Raw genomic sequence first — 18,709 nt, 5'->3', positions numbered from 1 at the left:
ACACACACACACACACGCCTCCTTTTCCTCGCCTTTTCCTTTGTAGTTCACCTTTCTCAAAGACGCACAGTGCTACGACATCAGTAAGAGAGAGAAGACAGGCCCCCGCATGCCCCCGCAAACCGTTCGCGTGAGCATCACCAGCCATCCCAAACACGCACAGAGAGGCGCACAAAGTCTTTCCTCACAAGATCGCGACTTACTGTTTGCAAAGTGTGCGTGGTGTGTGAGGATGGTCGGGGAGACCGAAGCAACTCGTGTGATCGCCCAGCCATCATCAAGGAGCGCCGGCATCGCGGAGGATGCACAGCAAGGGAGCACCGCGCGAACAAAAGAAACAGCCAGCCGAAAGTGCCACAGCAGAGACATGGAAGCAGAAGGTGTAGAGACACGCGCTGCCCACCACCACCGCCGTGTGCCCTCCCTCCTACATTGCGCAGGGTGTGCAGGCTCTCTCCTCTGCGGCTTCTCAGTAGGGCCCGCTGATCTTGTGCTTGCCCTGCTTCTCCACGTCGTGGTAGTCCCAGCGAGTCGGCTTTCGGAAGTCGCGCCGACCAGGGAAGATCTCCGGCATCGGACCTGCGTACACCATGTCGTACGAGGGATGCTGGCCGCGGGCGTACTGCTTGTACTTGCGTTCCCACGGCTCCGGGAAGGCGGGCGGCTTCATCGGGTTCTTCAAGTCACGCCACTCGGCCGTGTAGCCGCGCATATGCTCGCCCTCCATCGGCGGTGCGTAGTAGCCCGGGCCCTTCACCGGTGACCCCGGGCCGCCTGGCGCACGCCACTGGCCAATGTCGCCGTATTCATCCGGGTATCCAGCATCGCGGTCGGGGAAGGGCAACGCATGAGTGACGTAGTCGATCCACGGGTTTGGTAACTCGTTCACGACATCGCGGGCGTGTCGCTTTTCTTCCGCGTCGCGGAACTGGAAGACGGCGAGCTCGCGGAAGGTGCGGGTCTGCACATGAATGATGTCGTAGTCATCCTCGATCAACCGCTTCAGCCGCTCCGATGCGATGACGTTGTACCGTGCCGTCCACACGAGGGCTCTTTTGGTCAGCTCCGCCCAACCATCAACGGTGTTGTGGCGGCGGTACTCGGCGTAGAGGGCCTCGAGGAAGCGGCTGTCCCACTTGAACTGCCGCAGCACGTTCTCGACAAAGTACGCGTTCGCCTTCATCGTGCCGCAGCCAACCAGTGTGCGCACCACCTGCAGGTGCATCTCCGCCGACCACGCCACGTGCTGGTTCGCCGAAATTTCGTTTAGCGTGGCACTCAGTCCCTTCATCGTCTCGGTCGGTCGAAAGCCCGGCGCGTACGTGTACTGCCGCGTCTTGGGGTCGTAGTGGTAGGCGCTCTCGTCCGCGTAGGCTGCGAGGATCTGGAAGTAGTTCGGCGCCGTCAGCGACTCGCGCAGACCGTCCGCGCTGAGTGTCGCCTTCTTGGCGAGGAACTGATTAGCGTACTCCAGCAGTGCGCGGCCAGACTGCTTGCCGACGACACGCCGGATGCACAGCAGCGTGGACAGCAGAGAGGACGTGCCAAGGCTGCCGAGCTTGTCTTCGAGGCGCTCCATCATCCGTTGTACCAGGCCGTCACAGAACGCCAGCGTCTCCTGCGCCGTCTCCGTCAGCTCGAAGAAGGCTGGTGCAGCCGTCTGGGCATCCGTTGCCTCCGGAAACATGGCCATGTGCCGCTGCAGCACCACCGCCACGGCCTCCTTCACTGCGTGAACCAAGAACTGCGGGTTGCTGAAGAAGCGGCTCTGCATCTCGCCCTCTATCGTCCGCGACGGGCCGAGAGCCATGGCGCGGCCGTTGTTGTCCATGCGCCAGGGCGAGTGGTGGAGAGACTTCTGGTGCTCATAAGGGGACCAGCGCGGGCGGCGCACCAGATGCGGGTTGGGCGGCTCCGGCACCGGCGTCGGCGTGGTCAGCATGGCTGCCTGGAGCTTGTCGAAGAAGTGCTCGAACATGCTCATGTCGTCGCTGGCCAGCATCACCTTGGCCATGCGCAGGTACACCTCGCGCGTGCGGTTGAAGCGGTTCAGGTCTGGGACATCCAGGTTCGGGTCGTGGTCAAAATGTTTCTTCCACTTGGGCAGGTACAGCAGCTCCTCGCGAGTAAGGGAGAACGGGGTGCGGGTGATGGGCTTCGGATCGACCTCGCCCGCCTGCAGGAAGCGCAGCTCCGTGCAGTAGCGATTCCACGCCTCCACGGCCCACGTCTTCTCGCCCGCCTCGACGCAGACGTCCAGGTAGGCGCAGATTGTGGCCGTGTCGGGCCATGTCTGCTGGCGCTCCATGATCTTCCACACGTCGCGGGCCATGTCCAGCTCGCCCGAATCCTGAAGCGTCCGCATGGCGGCAATGTAATGCACGTGCTGCGGGTTGAAGTTGTCGACGATCATGCGCAGAAGCCAGTGCAGCGCCTCTTGCGGGACGGCGTCTCGCGACTTGGAGCCGCGGATGTTGCCTAGAAAGCGCAGGAAGTGCCTCTTGTACTCGCTAGGGAAGCGGTTGATCATGAGGTAGCGCTGGTACTCGTAGCGGCCCTGCTCGCAGTACTTGACCGAGTACGTGTCCGCGCCGCGAAACCATGGCGCCGTACCCTTGTTACGCTTCGGCATATACATGGAGTAGAGAATATTCTTGGTCTGGTTCGACTGGTCGCTGTTACCGAGATCGTCATGGGTGAGCAGCGGCCACGCGTGCTGGTACTGGTTGTTGGCATAAAAGTTGTCCACCTGGCGGTAGCCGAGGGTCTTCTGGGACGGCATACCCATGCGCTTCAGCTGCTGAAAGCCGCTGCCGGCCCTCAGAATCTTCAGCGACGGGTCGCGCATGATGAAGGCGCGCGCCTTGCCCGTGCGGTGGTGCCGCACCACCGTGTGGCGCATCATTGTGCTGCTGTTTTTTCCAATGAGTAAGCTGCACACCTTTCGTTTTCCCGTTTCGGCTCTTTAAAGGCGGTGCGTGTGTGTGTATGTGTGCGACAGAGAGAGAGAGAGAGATGGAGAGGAGGAGGAGGGGGGAGGGTTCAGAGATGCAAGGGTATGCGTGCCACACGCTGTGTAGCCTCACGGCAGAATTTGTGAGCTGCCGCTCACCAAAGTGCGGCTCATCTGATGCTTCCTGCACAATCGGTGATTCCACCAAAGGAGAAGCCCACGGGTGACAAACGGTAGGCGTGTGAGAGTGGGGTTGGGGTAGGGGAGGGGAGGCGCTCCGCAGCAGAGGAGGGAGAGCTCAGCGGTGAAGGGTACGACTTTGCGAGGACAAATATTCTGTGCTCTCTTTCCAGCTTGTGCCCGCTTCGGTTGTCATCGACGGGCTGTGGGCCAGACACCATGCCAATCCCTCCCCTCCAGCACCGGCCCCGTCACAAGGGGGCCCCCATCCGCGTGGCGCGAAGCAGCGCGGGACACACGCGCGCTACACCAATGCGCCGACTCTGTTATGGGAGCAGCGCTTCTGCAATCAAACCCTACTCACCACCCACCTGCTCTGCAGGTTGCCTCACAGCAGCGCCCATCAGGCAGGTTGCCACGCCCTGGTGCATCTCCCCGCAGGGGTGGGTCCAGGCTCCTCCCCGCCCGCAGGGCAGCGTGAGGGCTGGGTGAGATGCGTTCAAGTTGCGCTGACACTTCGCCCATCACCTGCATGGCACAAGCGTGAGCACTGCCGCAGGTCGCCCCGGCGCAACGCTACTCATTAACCCAACTACAGACATCAGCAGCAATACATCGCTCTGACCTCCCTGCGCCGTAGGTGCCTGGCCTTACCACCACCAGAGGTGGCTCGGCATTGGCAGGAGATAAGGAGGGGCTGCTTGGCTTCTTCCCACACAGAGAGAGTGTGGTTGGCGCTGGACCTTGTGACACCGCGCACTGTGTGGGCGGTCTGTCCCCGCCTTACCCCGCCCTGCCATTGGGTGGCACAGAAAAGAGGACGAGAGCAGGGAGTGGACCGGATGGTTGAGCGCACAGCGGAGCCACCGTGACACGGGAAAGCGATACAAGAAGGACTGGTTGAACGAAGGAAGGAAGGGAATGGACGGTGGCGACCGTGGCTCACGGCGTTTCACGTGACACTGGAGAGCGCAGGATGGGGCATGGAGGCATGGAGAGAGCGCCGCGCAAGTTGGAGGTCCGATGATGACTCCCTTATTCAATAGAGAACTTCACGCACCGATGCGTCGCGCTGTCTTTTTCACTTGCTCGGCACCGCCTAGCCAGACCGCATCGCCGCTTGTGCTGCTCGCACTGCCCTCCCCGACGCGTAGGACTCCTCGAGTAGCCGCACCATCTGGAGCGTCACCCGCATCTGCCACCCAGGTCGGGAGAGAAGGGTGGATTTGCTCATCTCCTCTACCGACCGACACCACTCGTACAAGAGAGGCTTCATGGCGTTCTGCAGGGTGGCAGAGCAAGATGTGACGGAGTTGCCAGAGCCGCCAAAGACCAGTCTGGCGCTGGGGCCAGCTGCGCTTGTGTGCATGCCGGCGGCACCGCCACGACCGCGTAGATGGGGCGGTTGCGAAGAGGCAGTCGGCAAAGACAGCGGCGGCGGCTGAGACGAGCGCCGAAACGGCGCCGCCGCCACAGGCGACTTGGTGGATGATGGTGGTGCGGCGGTGTCACAAAAGAGGTGCGGGTCGGTGGTGAGGAGGGCACTGCGGAAGGCCGCCTCCGTCGCGCGCAGCTGCGTGAAGGCATCGCCAGAGTGAAGGGGGAGACACAGGTGCTGCGCTGGAGCACGCAGCGAAGCATCCTCAGCGCTGCCACCCGTGGTGCCATGACTGATAGGGTGGTAGAGGCCGGCGCCGAGGTAGGAGCCTGCCAGCGTTTGCAGGAGTTGGAAGGAGTGGCTCACGGCCTCATCACCGCTCATGCCGTCGCCGCCGACGACGTAGTATGAAGGACTACTCCACATGCGACACGGCTGCAGCAGCACACCGTTTGCATCTTGGCTGACCTGCGGCGTCAACATGCCGGCCGCCGGTCCGTCGCCATCGCGGGCAACAGCGTAGGCGGCGCCGAGCTTGGAGCTCTGCAAGGTGGTGTGTACGAGCGGCGTGGCGTTGAAGATCGGCTGCAGATACCACGGCACACGGTCTCTTCCGTCGAGCAGGACGGGGCTGCTGCTGCCTGCTGCACCGCTGCCATCATCGTCGCCGGTCACATCCGCAGAGCTCTCCTTCCACTCTGCATCGACGCTGCCGGCGCACAGGTGAAGCACCGGCGGCGGTAGATAGGTGTCGATGAGCTGAAGCACGATGCGGAACGGCAAGTGACGCACGACATCGACGCTCCACACATCAACCAGCTCGTGGCGTCGGCGCGGCTGAGGGCCACCATCACCTTGGCAGCCCGGCCCTCGCGCTGATGCAGTCTCTGACGGCAACGACGACGACACACGTACGCTTCGCCTAGCCGAGTCCGTTGCCGTCGCGGCGGCCGCCGCGACGTCGAGGGAGGAGGCCGGCGAGGGCTGCAACAGGGAAGGGGCGCGACAGCTGCTGCTTGGGTTCCGCGTGGCACCCTGTTCGTGCGAGGAGAGCCGTGCCTTCGCCGACAGTGCGTGTGCGCCGTCCCCCTCAGCGCAGGCATCGTGTATGTGCGATGTGGAGGGGGCGAGCGCCTCGCACATGTCGATGAAGTCGAGCGCTTCTTGCAGGTGCGGATGACGCTGAAGGGCATTGAGCCGCGCCGCCTCGGACACGTCAGCGCGCAGGTGCAGCGGCACGAGTCGCTGCATCTGCTGTCGCCAGTCCAGCTCTCTCGACTGCTGACTGCTAGAGGGGCAGCAGGGACTGGCACCGTTGCCCCCAATGGGGGGCCACAGCGGCAGGTCGCAGTGGGGCGGAGCTCGGTTTCCGCCCAGGATGCCGTATTTCATCTCTTCGAGGCTCACAAACACGCCGCCAATGACGACGCCGTACGCGTACATGAAGCAGGCGTAGCTCGTGTTGCACAAGGTGGGCAGCGGGAAGAGGTCGATGGTGCGTGATGTCGGCGCGCGAAGAGCACCCTGGTGTTGGTGGTGGCTGCTCTTCGCGGGTGAGTTCGTGTCAGCCGTCGCCGCTGCGGCGCCGTTACTCACTAGCTCCTTCACATTCGTCAGCCACGCCGCTACGTAGGCTGCATTGTACACGTTCACGAAGAAGCTGACGTAGTCGTGCATGGCGGCGTCCCTCGCAAGAACCTCGAGAGACATGTGCTGAAGCGCTACCATGGCACTCTGCACGCTCTGCAGGCAGTCCTCGGCGAGTCGGTGAAAACGTCGAACGACAGCGGCTGGTGTGGCAGCGCTGGAGCCGCTGCTGGCGCTGGCCACGGAGGAGGAGTCTACCACTCCCGTTGCACCAACGGCGCGGCCGCCGAAGAGAGCGACCGTAGTGCCAGCGCCGGCACCGAGGGACTGCCGCGCCCAGCCGTGCACGTTTCGAGCGCGGAAGAACTCCTGCACCTGCGTCGCGGCACGCAGGCCGAGACTCGCCAGATTTTCGCTCAGCGCCAAGATGCCGGCGAGAGCGCTGCGATGAAGGGGCCGGTGCAGCCGCAGCATCGATGAGGTGAGATCGACTCCATAGATGGCGCTGGAGCCAGGCACCTCTTTCCCAGAGTTGGCCCGTGCTGCCGGTTGCTGCGGTCGCCAGACGTCGTCGCGGCAGCGGCGCTCTACGTTCAGCGCGACGCGCGCAACGTCGCGCTTCACGCAGAAGAGTGCTGTCTCATCCGCTAGCATTTCGAGCGTTGCCTGGCCGCGGCGGCGCACTACAGGAATGAGAAAGTTGTTGTCGACTGCCCACCAGAGCAGGTGCCACGCAGCCGCTGCGGTGCTCCTGCTCGCGCTGCTGCCGTTTCTGGAAACCACGGACGCGCTGCTCGGCTCGCCCTCAGGAGGAATCAGGAAGAGCGGACAGTGCGCCACAGACCAGCGGTAGAGATCCAAGGCAGAGCAGCAGTGCCGCACCTTCAGCGTGGCCGGAATGTTTAGCGTTCGTGAAGCCGCGGCGGAGGTGGGGGATGAGCAGGCTTTGTCCGCATTCGCCGGCTCCTGCGGTGAGGAGGACGACAGCGACGTAGGCCTGCCAAAAAAGAGATTGTACAGGTGCCATCCATCCCCGCGACCCCCAGCGTCATCCGCAGCGTGATCGCCGGAGGGTTGCAGGCTGGGGCTTTGCCCCTGCGGTGGCTGCTGCGGCAGCACAAAGCTGTAGCGAACGCGGTACTCGCGGCGTCGGCACTGTTGCCGCTGCTCACGCTTCCCATGCACCTCGTCGGCAGGGCCTGCGGCAGCGTCGTCGACAGTGAGCAGCGCGGCAAAGAAGTCATGAAGCAGGCTGTGCAGCGTTGGCGGCGTTAGAGCGCAGCGGGCAAAGATGGGCTGCAGGAGACGACACAGGAGCCACTGCCGACGCAGCGAGTCGGGGAGGGTCTCATGCTCGGGAAAGAGGCCCGGAAGGTATGCAGATGCAGGCGCGTTAGCGATGGGGCACTCTTCCAGTAAGGGGAGAAGCGCCTCTTCCACACGGCGGACAGCCGCGGCCTTCTCGTCCTGCGCAGCGTCGGCGTCGTGCGCCGATACAGCGAGGACGTTCACGCTTGCGCCACCGCGCTTCTCACCCGTCGAGACTACGTGGCTCCAGCGAGCTGCCATAGAGGTGGCCGCGACTGCTCCGTTGCCGCGCGCCATCACGACCGGCTCGATGCCCGTGCCGTTCACCGATGCCCCGCTCGCCGTGGTGTCGTGCGCCGCGAAGCGTAGAACGCCCGCGAGACGGCAGAGGAGAGCCACCGCCGCTTGCACGGGGCTGCCTGCGTCGACGTCCACATCCCACTGATACGGCAGCGGCGTGGACGGCGGGGAAAAGCACACGGGTGACGTCCGCCCAGGGAGGGCGCCGCCTCTGCCCCCGGGGTCCCGCCGTGGCGCCGTCCGCCTGGAGGCATGCTGGAAGGCGGTGGCGGCAGTGCCGCGGGCGAAGAGTGGACCTCGTTGTCCGACTGATGCGGCGAGTCGCTCATGCCAGTATTGCCTCGTCTCCGCGTCCACACGTTTCTCCCGTTCCTCCACGCCCTCTTCTACCCTCGCAGGCGCACCAGCAAACAGAAGCTCTGCTCCTTCGAGTGGCGGCTGCACACGGCTGCTGCGCAGCACTTGCAGAACCTCCACCGGCAAGAGCTCGGGGTAGACGAGGCGCTGCACCACTCGTACCATGTCCTCTAGCCCCCACGTTGCCGGCGCGCCGAACCAATCCACGAGCAGCGCCGCTGTGAACTGACGGTCCGCGACTTCCTGCGTGGAGAGAGTCCACGGCCATCCCGGCAGTGATGAGGGCTGCGCCATCGAAGCACGCGATGCGGACCTCTGCAGCGATTCCGCGGACACTCCGCGCCCCCCAGCTGCCGCCCTGCCGACAGCATCTACTATCCACAGCACCTCCCGGTACGCCAGCCGTTCAAGGTCCGCATTCTGCAGCGCGAACGCGCTGCTCCGCACAATGCTTGGAAAGGTGTCGTGTGGATGAGCCTCCGGCGGCGACCGCCAGGGCTGATGTTGCTCCATCAGCGCCTGGCGCCGAGAGTGAGCGGTGACCACCGCGGCGGCAGGCGGGAACCGGCCAAGGAGCTGGCGCACAACGGCTTGCCCGACGCTGTACGGCGGTTCCCGCTGGAAAACATCGCCGACGCCGTAAATCGAAGCACGCTTCTTACCCGATCGCACAAAGTTGCCAGAGCACAACGCAGCAGCAGAGGCATTTGATGTCCGGGTCGACCAGCGCTCCGCAGCAGCGACGCTTTCGACGGGCAACACGTGCATCGTCGTGCGGAGAATAACCCACGGCTCAGCGAAGAGGCACGGCGGAGCGGCCAACAACGGCGCCGAGAGGGGCAGAGGCGCGAGTGCCGCCGATGCCACCGTTGCATATCCTGCACGAGACAGGGCACCTGCCTCCGCGCTTCCAGCGGCGACCGCTGCACGCACAGTCAACGACGTGGCACTGCTTACGAGAGACCACTGCATTGTGCGTGACGGCGCCGACGCGTCGCTAGCGGGGATGCCCGCCGGGACTGGAGAGAAGAGCGAAGGCAGGGACGGTGCTGCGGCGGTATCGTCGTTCACGTCGCTATGCGACACCCCCCTACGCCTGTCGTGGTAGAGCTGCGTGGCAGCGTCGCGCCGCGCTGGGGCGAGGCAAGCTTGTCGCTCCACATTGGCAATGAAGAGCCTCCAACGTTCCTGCGCCTGCGCCTCGGCGGCTAGAAGACGAAGCGCAAGCTCGTCTCCGCCGTAGGCGCCGGCCGCCGCCACCGCCGCGCTCGTCGGCATACTCGCGCGGGAGCTTGTCGAGGAGGCAAGCGTCGGTGCACGAGAGAAGGACACATCTGAGTGAGCCAAGGAACTGCGCGGCGCCTTCGGGGTAGCGACTGCTCCTAACCTCCGCACGCTCGCGGCGTCTGCCATCTTGCTATTCCGCGTGGCGCTCCGCAGTGCACTGACACCACATGCAGCACACCACTCGTCGAAGCGGCGTAGCGGCTGCACCCACCACGACGTCAGCAGACCAGCCAGAGGCAGCCGTGGGGCGCTGGAGACTTGCTCGTAGTAGTCGGCCTCTGCCTCTGCCTCCGCGGCCGCCACCGCGGCCACAGAAGACGACGCCGACGAAGTGGCTTCGCTCCACCACCGCGAGGCTGTCTGGCGGATTCCAGAGAAGAAGGATGCCGGCGGCGTCACAGCATCCTCGCTTGCAAGCGGGCCGCGGCCCGCGCCAGTCGACGCAGCCGCCACCGCTGCCGACGCAGACGTGATGGAGGCGCTCAGCGACGGCGCCGTGGATGATGGGGAGGCCTGGTCAAGGGAGAGCGGGGCCATTTGGCCAGGGCTGTGCATCTCTGCGTTGCAGGCGCGTGAGCCACGGCGAGGCAGCGGCTGCTTGCGGCCGAGCAGAAGGTTCATGGCCTCCTGTTTGTCACGGTCACCCATGACGTTGTGGTAGAGGCGCTTCACCCCCATCAGCTGATCCCAACCCGCGCCGCGGTGTAGCACACCAGCGCCGACCTGGGCGGAGCCGCCGTACTGGGTGGCTATGGCGTCGCCCATGGCCAGGTACATCTCAAGCAGCATCTCCATTACCGCTGGCGAGTCACATACGTCCGCTGCGTGCCGCAGCAGACCGAGCGCGGACAGCTGCTCCCCCAGAGCGTGGAGGCCGTGGAAAAGCTGACCAAGGTTAGTGCGGTCGATGCAGTCGAGACAGTTGCTGCGGACCACACCGCACTGCAGCTGAACAACCTCCGCATCTTCGACGTCGCCACTGACGCGTCTGTCGTGTGCTTCGGCGACCTCGCTGGTGTCACCCATCATGAGGAAGTCACTGTGATCGAGGTGAGAAGCACACTGCGCGTACCGCTCAAGAGTGGCGACCGGGCAGCATCGCCTGCTGACAAAGCAGCGCACCGCGCTGAAGTGCTGCTCTGCCACGGCCGTCATCGTGTTCCACGCGAGCTGGCTGAGACTGCGAAGGTCAGTGGACTCGTACTGGAGAATGTCAGCGCCGCAGACACGTGGCTCGCTTGCGTTACTCCTCTCCTCGCCGTCCTGGCCGGCGGTCGCAGCGTCCGCGGTGGCGGTCCAACGGTCCACAGCGGCGACCATGGCACGTACCGCCGCGCGGTACGCGTCGCTGAGCACGCTCTCCCGCGCGTTGTTCTCCCTGCGCTTGAGAAGGTCGTGCACCAAGACGGGTGTGCCGTACTGCTCCAGGAGGTGCTGAAAGTGAAGGCATGTCTCACTCCACTGTGAGTCGTGCGGACCTATAACGATTGGCGGCTTCGGAAGCAGGCGCGACGCTGTCGGTGGGTGATACCACCGCACCGGCACCGACCCACGCAGCTGGACGTAGGAGGTGAGGGCGCCGGCAGTGAAGGCCGAGTTCCACGAAGACTCGTCACTGATGATCTGCTCCACCTCAACGTGATTTGCAACGTGTCCGTCACTGTTGAGGCCGCGCCGGAGGTAGCGTACGCCGGCCGACGCCTTGCTGACACGTGCGATGAGCGTGATGAGAAGCGTGCGAAAGGCTGGCCGGCGTACCACCACAGCGCGCTGCGTAATGTAGCCATGCACGAGGAAGACACACCACCGCGACAGTGCAGGTGGGTACTGCGGCACCGAATAAAGTTTTGCACGGCCGGCGGGCGGGGCTGCCGGCGCGTCACCGCCACCGACATCGGCCTCGGCTACATCACTTATCTCGGCGTCAACGCTTTTCGCATCGAGATCGTTCCGCTGCCACGGCTCCAAAAGGTATTCGTTCCACACATACTGCATCCGTGGCTGCAGCGGCTGACCATTTCGCGGGGAGGGCTCCGCCCTGGCATCTGCCGCTGCGACGCGATCTGGGCACCGCTCAAAGCCGTGCCGCCCTCTGTTGCCCGCGTAGGTGATCGGCTGGGCCCCGTCGGACGCCGCTGCCCCTGCCGCCAGCATGTTCCGCTGAAGGGTATTCGTGAGGTCGTAACTGTGCGAGTAAAAGAAAGATGAGGCGCGCGAGAGGGAGGTGATGAACTGCTGCCGATACAGCTCTTCCAGGCTCCGGCGTTGAAAAATGTACGAGGTGGCAGACGCCGAGGCGCCTGCACCGGAGGCGACGGACTTGCTGCCGTAGCCAGCCCTGGTGGGGCGGGAGCTGAAGGTAGAAGGCGCAAACGGCGAGCTTGCAGTCGTCTCTGGTGTAGAGATAAGCGGGGAGTAGCCGGCCTTGAAGCCTCGAGCACCAATGCCGCCGCCGCACCGAAGCTGCTGCAGCCGTTTTCGCGCCTGCGTCTCTGCGGCGGCCACCCATTCAGGATCCAGCTGCAGCGAGACCAGTTCCACGCTCACGGCCTCGAAGAGCCGGTGCACGCCAAGGTAGCCCGCCATGCGTCGCTCCGTCACTAGTACCACGTAGTAGCCGGCGGTGAAGCGCACCGCACCGAGGAAGGCGACAGCGGAGAGAACGCGCATGGTCGCGCCGTGCTCCCGTCGCAGAGCGTCGACGAGGGCACCGGCTTCTGTCGGGGAGTAGACGGCGTAATTCGTGAAGTCGTGCAAGTTGTCAAGGCCAAACAGTTCGGCGTGGGAGGCGCTTGGGGAAGCGGCGGTACCTACCCCTGCCCGCCCCGCCTCCGACTCGGACACGATGACGTTCTGGCGTCCATCACTGCCGGTGGTCGAGGCGACGCTACTGTTGCTGACAGCGTTGTGGCACGGTGTTTGTTCAGCGCTGTGCTTGCGGCAGGAGAGAAGGTGGAAGTTCTTCTGTAGGCTGTCCGTGCCGAGCAGGTGGCAGTGGGTGGCCGTATCGAACACCGTGATGGAGTCAAGCGGGAGCTGCTGCAGCGCTGACAACCGCGCACGAGGCAGCGAGAACGGTGACGCGGCGGCCGCCATGCGAGGTGGCGGATAGCAAAGGCAAGCGAACCAAAGAGATCGTGAGGGTCTGTGCCAGGAGTGGAATCAACGTCGCTTCTTCACGTCCTTCCTCGTGCTTGCCTGCGTTCGCGCCAAGGATGGCCATAGACACGACAAGCCGCGCGGCGTCTCCACTGTACCCGGGGCGGAGAGGTTCAAGTGCGTGTGCCCCTCTCCTCCGTTTCTGCTGTACCGTGGGCGCGTATGGGTCTGAGTGAAAGATGGTACACGCGGGGGTTTGACGAAAGACCCGCGTGCAGGCAAGTACGCTGCAGTACCGCGGTACCGTGCGATCTGTCAGATGCCGCATCAGCGGAAGACGGAGGAGGGGAAGGATTCGGGTGTGGGGAGAGTGGCAAGGGATTAGGGGTGGGGCGGTGAGTGTGAGGGAGAGCTTCTGTTCCCGACGTCACAGTGCGGCTGCGGCGACGGGTGGACGTGGCACAGTGGTAATACCATAAGGCTGTGCTGCAGCATAGTGCGTTGGGATCGACACATGTGAGAGCGAGGCGCGCACGCGAGACAGAGGGATGGATCTCGCTTCGCTTGGGCGTGGCATGAGCGGCTGCACACACACACACACAAACACACACACACACAGGAGAACATAAGATGGCGTTGTCGGTGACGTCGGAGCAGAGGACGAGGGTATGAAGGAGAGGGTCATCAACGCCAGGTGTAGCGAGGAGTTTATCACCGCACATGTGCACACGCACCAGCATCAGGCAGACACAAAGAGCTCACGAAGTCCTTGGGGTCACGCAGCGCGGGAGCGGGAGGCACCACCGGCAGCGTCGACGCCACGATGGAAAAGCCGGGGCAAACGCACAGACGCAGGCGAGCAGGCACAGGGAAAGAGAGGTCATCCAGGAACGAGTGCTTGTGCGCGCGAGCGTGTGGGGAGGATGGGGTGGGAAGGGGACGCGATGAGGGAAACCGAAGAAGAATTGCGAGGAAGAGGACGGACGTCGTCAGTCCGCCACGTCGACGCGAGCAACAACCACGCATAAACCGAAAGCACGACACATGATGGCAGACTCTCGTGCTTCTCCCCCGCATCTTCAACTGCCAAGTGCCTGCACGCGTGCGTGGGTGTGGCTCTGTGTGTGTGCGCTTAACGCACATAGCACTTTTCCATCAGCAGTGGCTGAGCGCACTCGCGCCACGCACAGCATCACGCAGGGTAGATCGTGCGGCCATCGCTTCGGTCCACCACCTTGGCCACGTACTTGAGAGGCAGCTGCCGTGTGTGGCCTATACCGGGAGTGAGAATGACGCCGTTGGAGCTCTCGTAGAGTGCCACGCCATCCGCGAGCACTGCCGCGACATCCAGGTAGATGAAGAGCTGCACGTTCGCGCGCATGCCGCTTACCACCTGCTCGTCGTTCATGAGCCCCTTGGCGAAGTGGATGTGCTGCCTATTCATGGTGCTCAGGTAGCCGCATCGCTGGATCGCCTTCCAGGCCTCCCAGTAGGTGCCGTGGACAGCTACCGGCACCTCCTCCACGCTCGTCAGCGCTCGCAGCAGCGGCTCAACACCATCGATGCTGTGCCCTTGCACGGCAGCAATGTAGAGACGGCCGTCTGCCGCACCATACGCTAACCGGTAGCGCTGCTTGTCGGAGTCGCACACGATCCTGGCGACATCCTGCACTGAGACTTGCTGCTTCCTCATCGGTGGCTGACGTAGGATGTCGTCGAGCAGCACGTAGCCGTTGGAGGTGATAGGCACCCGCCACTGGATCGCCTTGTGCCGGAGTAGGGTAGACATGAACTTAGACACCGTCTTGAGTTCCTCTTCGTCGAACACTCGCGAAGGAGCGTCGGCGGGGCTCGTGTCGGAGAGAAGCTCCTGCACGGCATCGCGATGTGTGTCAAGTACAAGGGTTGGCAAAATGAAGTCGACTGAGGATGCGCGTCGATATGCCGAACGCCCCTTCTCCGCTGGCGCCGGTGGCTGCTGCTGCTGCTGCTTCGGTTGTCGTGCGTCACCCTCTGTCCGAGCATGCGACCGCGGCGGTGGAGGCACATCTCTTGAGTGCTGCGCCGCGCCGTCGGCCAACGTGCTCGGCAGTGCGTCCAAGGCAGGAAGCTGCGCCTCCGTCGGCGCGTGCCAGCGCCGAAAGGGGGCAGTGGAAAAAGTGACGTCAATGACGAGGCCGCGCCTCAGAAGTGTGCACAGAGCCGCGGCAAGGTTGCGGCAGTCGTCAATGCCACTATGCTGACGCCCCTGCAGCGGGAGGCCGAGCATCTGCAACATGTCAGGCATCCCAGACGGTCCAAGTGGCGGCGCGGCGCCGCCGCCGCACCCGCTCCCGTTGCCGAAGCCCAGCTGCGACATGCGCTTCTTCAGGTTGCACCACCGCTGAAACGACAGTGGAGTCCCTTGTTGTCCACTAACACGCATCTGCGCCGGCAGCATCGTCTTCAGGTCCCAGTCGCCGCATGTGACGACGCAGTAGCTGCGCATGGGCGGCGCATCGCCGAGTCCGGCCTCGGCAAGAAACTGCAGTGCCTCGCAGTACACCACAGGGAACGGGTCACAACGACTCACCATGTCCTGTGTGATGCCTGTCAGCTCGGTGCAGAAGCGCGAGAGCACGGGATTCTTCACTGGCCGCACATATCGCTGAAACTCCGCGACCGGTGTAGCGGTGCGAGCGTCGATCAGGACCATTGGAAACTCGATCACCTCCGCGTCGGAGATGCGCCTGTCCGCCTCGCACGTAGCCTCGAAGTCCAGTACTACGTACGCGTCGAACGGCTGTGGGGCGATGTAGGGGAACTCACTGCTGGCGGCGGATGGTGCCGCCGCTATCGCTCTGCGCTGTGGGCGCTGACCTGACGGCGGGAGCCGCGAGGGGGTTGCCCATGTGCTCTTCACAAGCTCCGCATTCCGCTGTGAATTTGGCGCGGCTGGCATGCCTGCCTATCCGCCTCGGCGAGGAGCACTTTCCGGTCGTCTTGGATGCCGCGGGTCAGACATGCAGGCTTGCCGTTTGCCGTTTCCGTCCCTGGTAGTGCTTCCCTGAGAGGGTAGAGGGGGGGGGAGTGGCGTGGGTGCGGCAGGTGATACAACCACTTGGCACGTGGCAGCGGATGGTGACGGAGGGTCGGTGACACTCAAGTTTCAGCCTCAAGGCGTCGCATGCAAGGTCTCACGCAGACCCAAGGCGACTAGCATAAAGCAACGAAGGCTGAAGGGCAGGGAGGAGAAGAGGAAGAGATGGAGCGGATGTGCGAGTGAGGGGGGGGGGTGGCACGGCGAGTGCCTTACACGCAGCAGTGCAGGCACCGGGCACGCATGCGGCCTCGCGTCGCGAGCAACTGCGTGCCTTCGGATGCCTCTTCTCTTGGGCTGTCACTACCGAAGGTGCATCGCTGAGGAGGCGCCTTACGCAAGAGTGTCGAAGCGTCGCGCGCATACACGCACAGACACACATGCAAGCGCATCTCGTCTGTACGCCACCGACGCACTACAAAACCAAACGAAAAAGGGGTGGGGGAGGGCGGAGCATGATCAGCGGATGAGGAGGGGCAGTCATGAAGCACCGCGCAGGCGCACACGCACAGACAAAACGGTAACACGGCAGCGCTTCATTGATCACCACCTACGTGCGCGTGTGTCGCTAAACGTTGTACCCTCGCCAAACAGAAGTCTCTGGGTCGCGTCCGCCTCAGCTGCGACGGGGAGACACTCTATCGTCGCCGCTAGCATTGCCTCGTCTTTTTCTCACATCACCACTGCGGCGGTGTTCAATGCCCCACAAACGTCTCGCAGAGTCAGCGCAGCGTCGTCTCGTCCCTGCACGCGTGCAGAGGATGTGGGGAAGAGGGGAGATGAAGCGGCACTGCCCGCCAGCTTCCCATGCTGTCGCTGCTGCAGAGATGGTGCCCGTAACGGTTGATGTGTGCAGACGTCGCTGAGGGTCACCGTCGCTTGTGTGCGAGCGGAGGCGGCAGGGGAGGTTTCCACTGGCCTCGCCCCTGCTGCGGTGGAGGACGAGCTCCCCTGCACCGATGGCGATGCCGCTGAGATGTGCCGCTGAAGTTGGCCAGCTTGTCGCTCTTTCTCTCCTCGCAACGAGTGCGATGCGCGAGCGTGGTCGGCGCTCCTGGTGTGATGCGCCTGCCGCGCTACACGGTCATTACGCAGGGGCGCAAACCAGGCGGAGATGTGGGGTACTCGAGGAGCGGCATCAGCCATGGCCATTCGCGAGCCGATGCGAGTGGTGTGCTTAGGCGGCTCGTTGCGGGCTTCCGTGCTGTCAGAGAAGTCGTCGTAGGAGCCTGTGACCCGTCGCCGATGTGAGGCGGAGGCACACCGCCAGTTAGCTGAGCACGTGGCGTTGCCGAAAGACTTCGCGTGTGTGTAATCGACGCCGCCATTTCTATCATTATCGTTATCACTGCGCTCATTCGAATCCGCGATCTGCGAGGATGCGTGGAAGGATGATCGGGTGCGAGGGGTAACTGGGTGCGCCTCACATGCATACTTGCGCTCCCACGGCTGCCAGTCACGACCTTGCAATGGATGCGCATGCACTGCGCCGTCGCCGTCATCACGTCTGACACTGCTGCGCTCCGCTCGACGTCTCAGTGAAGGTAGGTTTGCGGCGACGTCAGCGCTGTCGCCGTGTCTGAAGGGGAGCACTGTCGTGCCCCACGGCAGTGAGGAGACTGGAGCTTGACCGTGCCAAGCCCGTGCGTCCTCTTCTGCGACTGCACCCACATCTCTCTCCACGGAGCGGCTTGCCCCACGGAGCCTGCTGCGCTCTCGCTGATAGAGGTGCTCCAGCAGCCGCAGTCGATCTGATGACAGAGACTCCTTCAAAAGCAGCGAGTCGTCGAGTTCGGCAGCAGGCGCATAGGGAAGGCAAGAGCGGCGGTCAGTCATCATGGCTTGATCGTGCGGCGCAGAGTCTGAAAATGGGCTGGACGAGGCCTCGATCGCGTCGGCAGTCATCCGCGGGTCTTTGCTGTGCTCGTGCGCCTGCGACGATGGATAGCGAGAGTAGGACAGCTGCCCATCCCGCGACTCGCCAAGCATCACGGCTGCCGCGGCAGACCGCACCACCTGCTCCTCCGGTCGCAGAAACAGCTGCAGGTTGCGGTCGCACTGCTTTACACGATTCGGCATCTGAGCCGGTCTCTTGTGCGTGCGCAGCTCGCTGGTGTCGTACTGGTAAAGGCACTCAGGCACGACATCAGCGCAGGCGCTGCGGCGCGAGGCAGCGGCTGGAAAGCCGCTCGCTTCAATACGCGCGGCAAACGCTATCCCAGGTCCGCGCGGTCGTCGTGTTGGTCGCATCTGCTGGTGGCGCTGCTGCTGCTGCTGCTGCCATGCGACCGGTGCAGACGCTTGCGCCTGCCGCCGCACCAGCCCCTCCTCCTCTTCTATCGGACTGTTGGCGCTCGCATCCCCTAGCAAAATCTGCGAGGCGTTTCTCTCGGGGAAGGTTCGACGCCCACGACGGCTTTCGAAGTATGTAGCCGCATCGATGAAACAATTCGATGATAGCGAAGGCGATGCGGTCGCCATGGACGAGAGATGACAGCTGTGCTTGCTGTGTGCGACTCAGAGCGTGGAGGCTTTGCCCACGTCTATGAACGATGAGAGAGGGACCGAGCGACCGTGGGGCTTGTGTGCTACGGTGATGGCATTGCGTGCTGCTGCCTGTGTGCGCGTGTGGCGGGGGAGGGCGCCAACATGTACAGCGTAGCCCTCAGCGGAGATTCGGAGAGCGAAGAACGGAAGGGAGATAGATGCAAGGCATCCGCGACTCATGTAGAGGCCACAGCCGATTAGAAACGGCAGCACAGAATTGAACGCACTGCAGCCAACAAGGGGGCGGGGATAGGAACGGGGCCACCGCGGCGACAGGAGCGCCAGGCAGATGTGTGGATGAATTGGGGAGAAGGGGGGGGGGGTGGCGGTTGCTGCTGATGGAGGAATGTCGCGGTAGAGTGTCGCTGTGCGCCTGCCTGTCTGTGCTGGTACTCGTGCCGCACTCTTGTATGCTATAGATGCATATGCTCTGATGGAGGGAACCGCGCATGCATGTGTGTGCACGTGAGTCTTGCACGGGAGGCGGGGGTCGGGTGGCGGTGAAAGTGCGCTCATCGTCTACTGCATACTCTTCATGCGCTTCTTCTGTCCCGTGTGTTGAACATGCGAGTGGGTCAGAGAGTCAGGACTGAAAGCACATAGGGGCTGGGAAAGTAAGGTGGGCAGGTGGTAG

General features: G+C 63.6%; 4 protein-coding genes across 4 annotated transcripts; all 4 read right to left on the bottom strand.

Annotated features, from left to right (window-relative positions):
* Nucleotides 1-469: 469 nt before the first annotated feature.
* Nucleotides 470-2,905, bottom strand: LMJF_24_0830 (conserved hypothetical protein; the record flags this gene model as incomplete). Its single annotated transcript, XM_001683546.1, has 1 exon — nucleotides 470-2,905. The coding sequence occupies one exon, from the start codon at nucleotides 2,903-2,905 to the stop codon at nucleotides 470-472; it is 2,436 nt and encodes an 811-aa protein (XP_001683598.1).
* A 1,327-nt stretch (nucleotides 2,906-4,232) lies between these two features.
* Nucleotides 4,233-12,446, bottom strand: LMJF_24_0820 (putative inositol polyphosphate phosphatase; the record flags this gene model as incomplete). Its single annotated transcript, XM_001683545.1, has 1 exon — nucleotides 4,233-12,446. One exon carries the CDS (start codon nucleotides 12,444-12,446, stop codon nucleotides 4,233-4,235), a length of 8,214 nt encoding a protein of 2,737 aa, XP_001683597.1.
* A 1,195-nt stretch (nucleotides 12,447-13,641) lies between these two features.
* On the bottom strand, nucleotides 13,642-15,390 carry LMJF_24_0810 (putative phosphotransferase; the record flags this gene model as incomplete). Its single annotated transcript, XM_001683544.1, has 1 exon — nucleotides 13,642-15,390. The coding sequence occupies one exon, from the start codon at nucleotides 15,388-15,390 to the stop codon at nucleotides 13,642-13,644; it is 1,749 nt and encodes a 582-aa protein (XP_001683596.1).
* An 810-nt stretch (nucleotides 15,391-16,200) lies between these two features.
* On the bottom strand, nucleotides 16,201-18,009 carry LMJF_24_0800 (hypothetical protein; the record flags this gene model as incomplete). Its single annotated transcript, XM_001683543.1, has 1 exon — nucleotides 16,201-18,009. One exon carries the CDS (start codon nucleotides 18,007-18,009, stop codon nucleotides 16,201-16,203), a length of 1,809 nt encoding a protein of 602 aa, XP_001683595.1.
* Between the last annotated feature and the right edge of the window lie 700 nt (nucleotides 18,010-18,709).

The sequence above is a fragment of the Leishmania major genome, chromosome 24 (assembly GCF_000002725.2).
Source record: "Leishmania major strain Friedlin complete genome, chromosome 24".
Classification (NCBI taxonomy): Eukaryota; Euglenozoa; class Kinetoplastea; order Trypanosomatida; family Trypanosomatidae; genus Leishmania; species Leishmania major.
The sequence above is the reverse complement of the archived record's forward strand: the minus strand, read 5'-3'. Positions and strand labels throughout refer to the sequence as shown.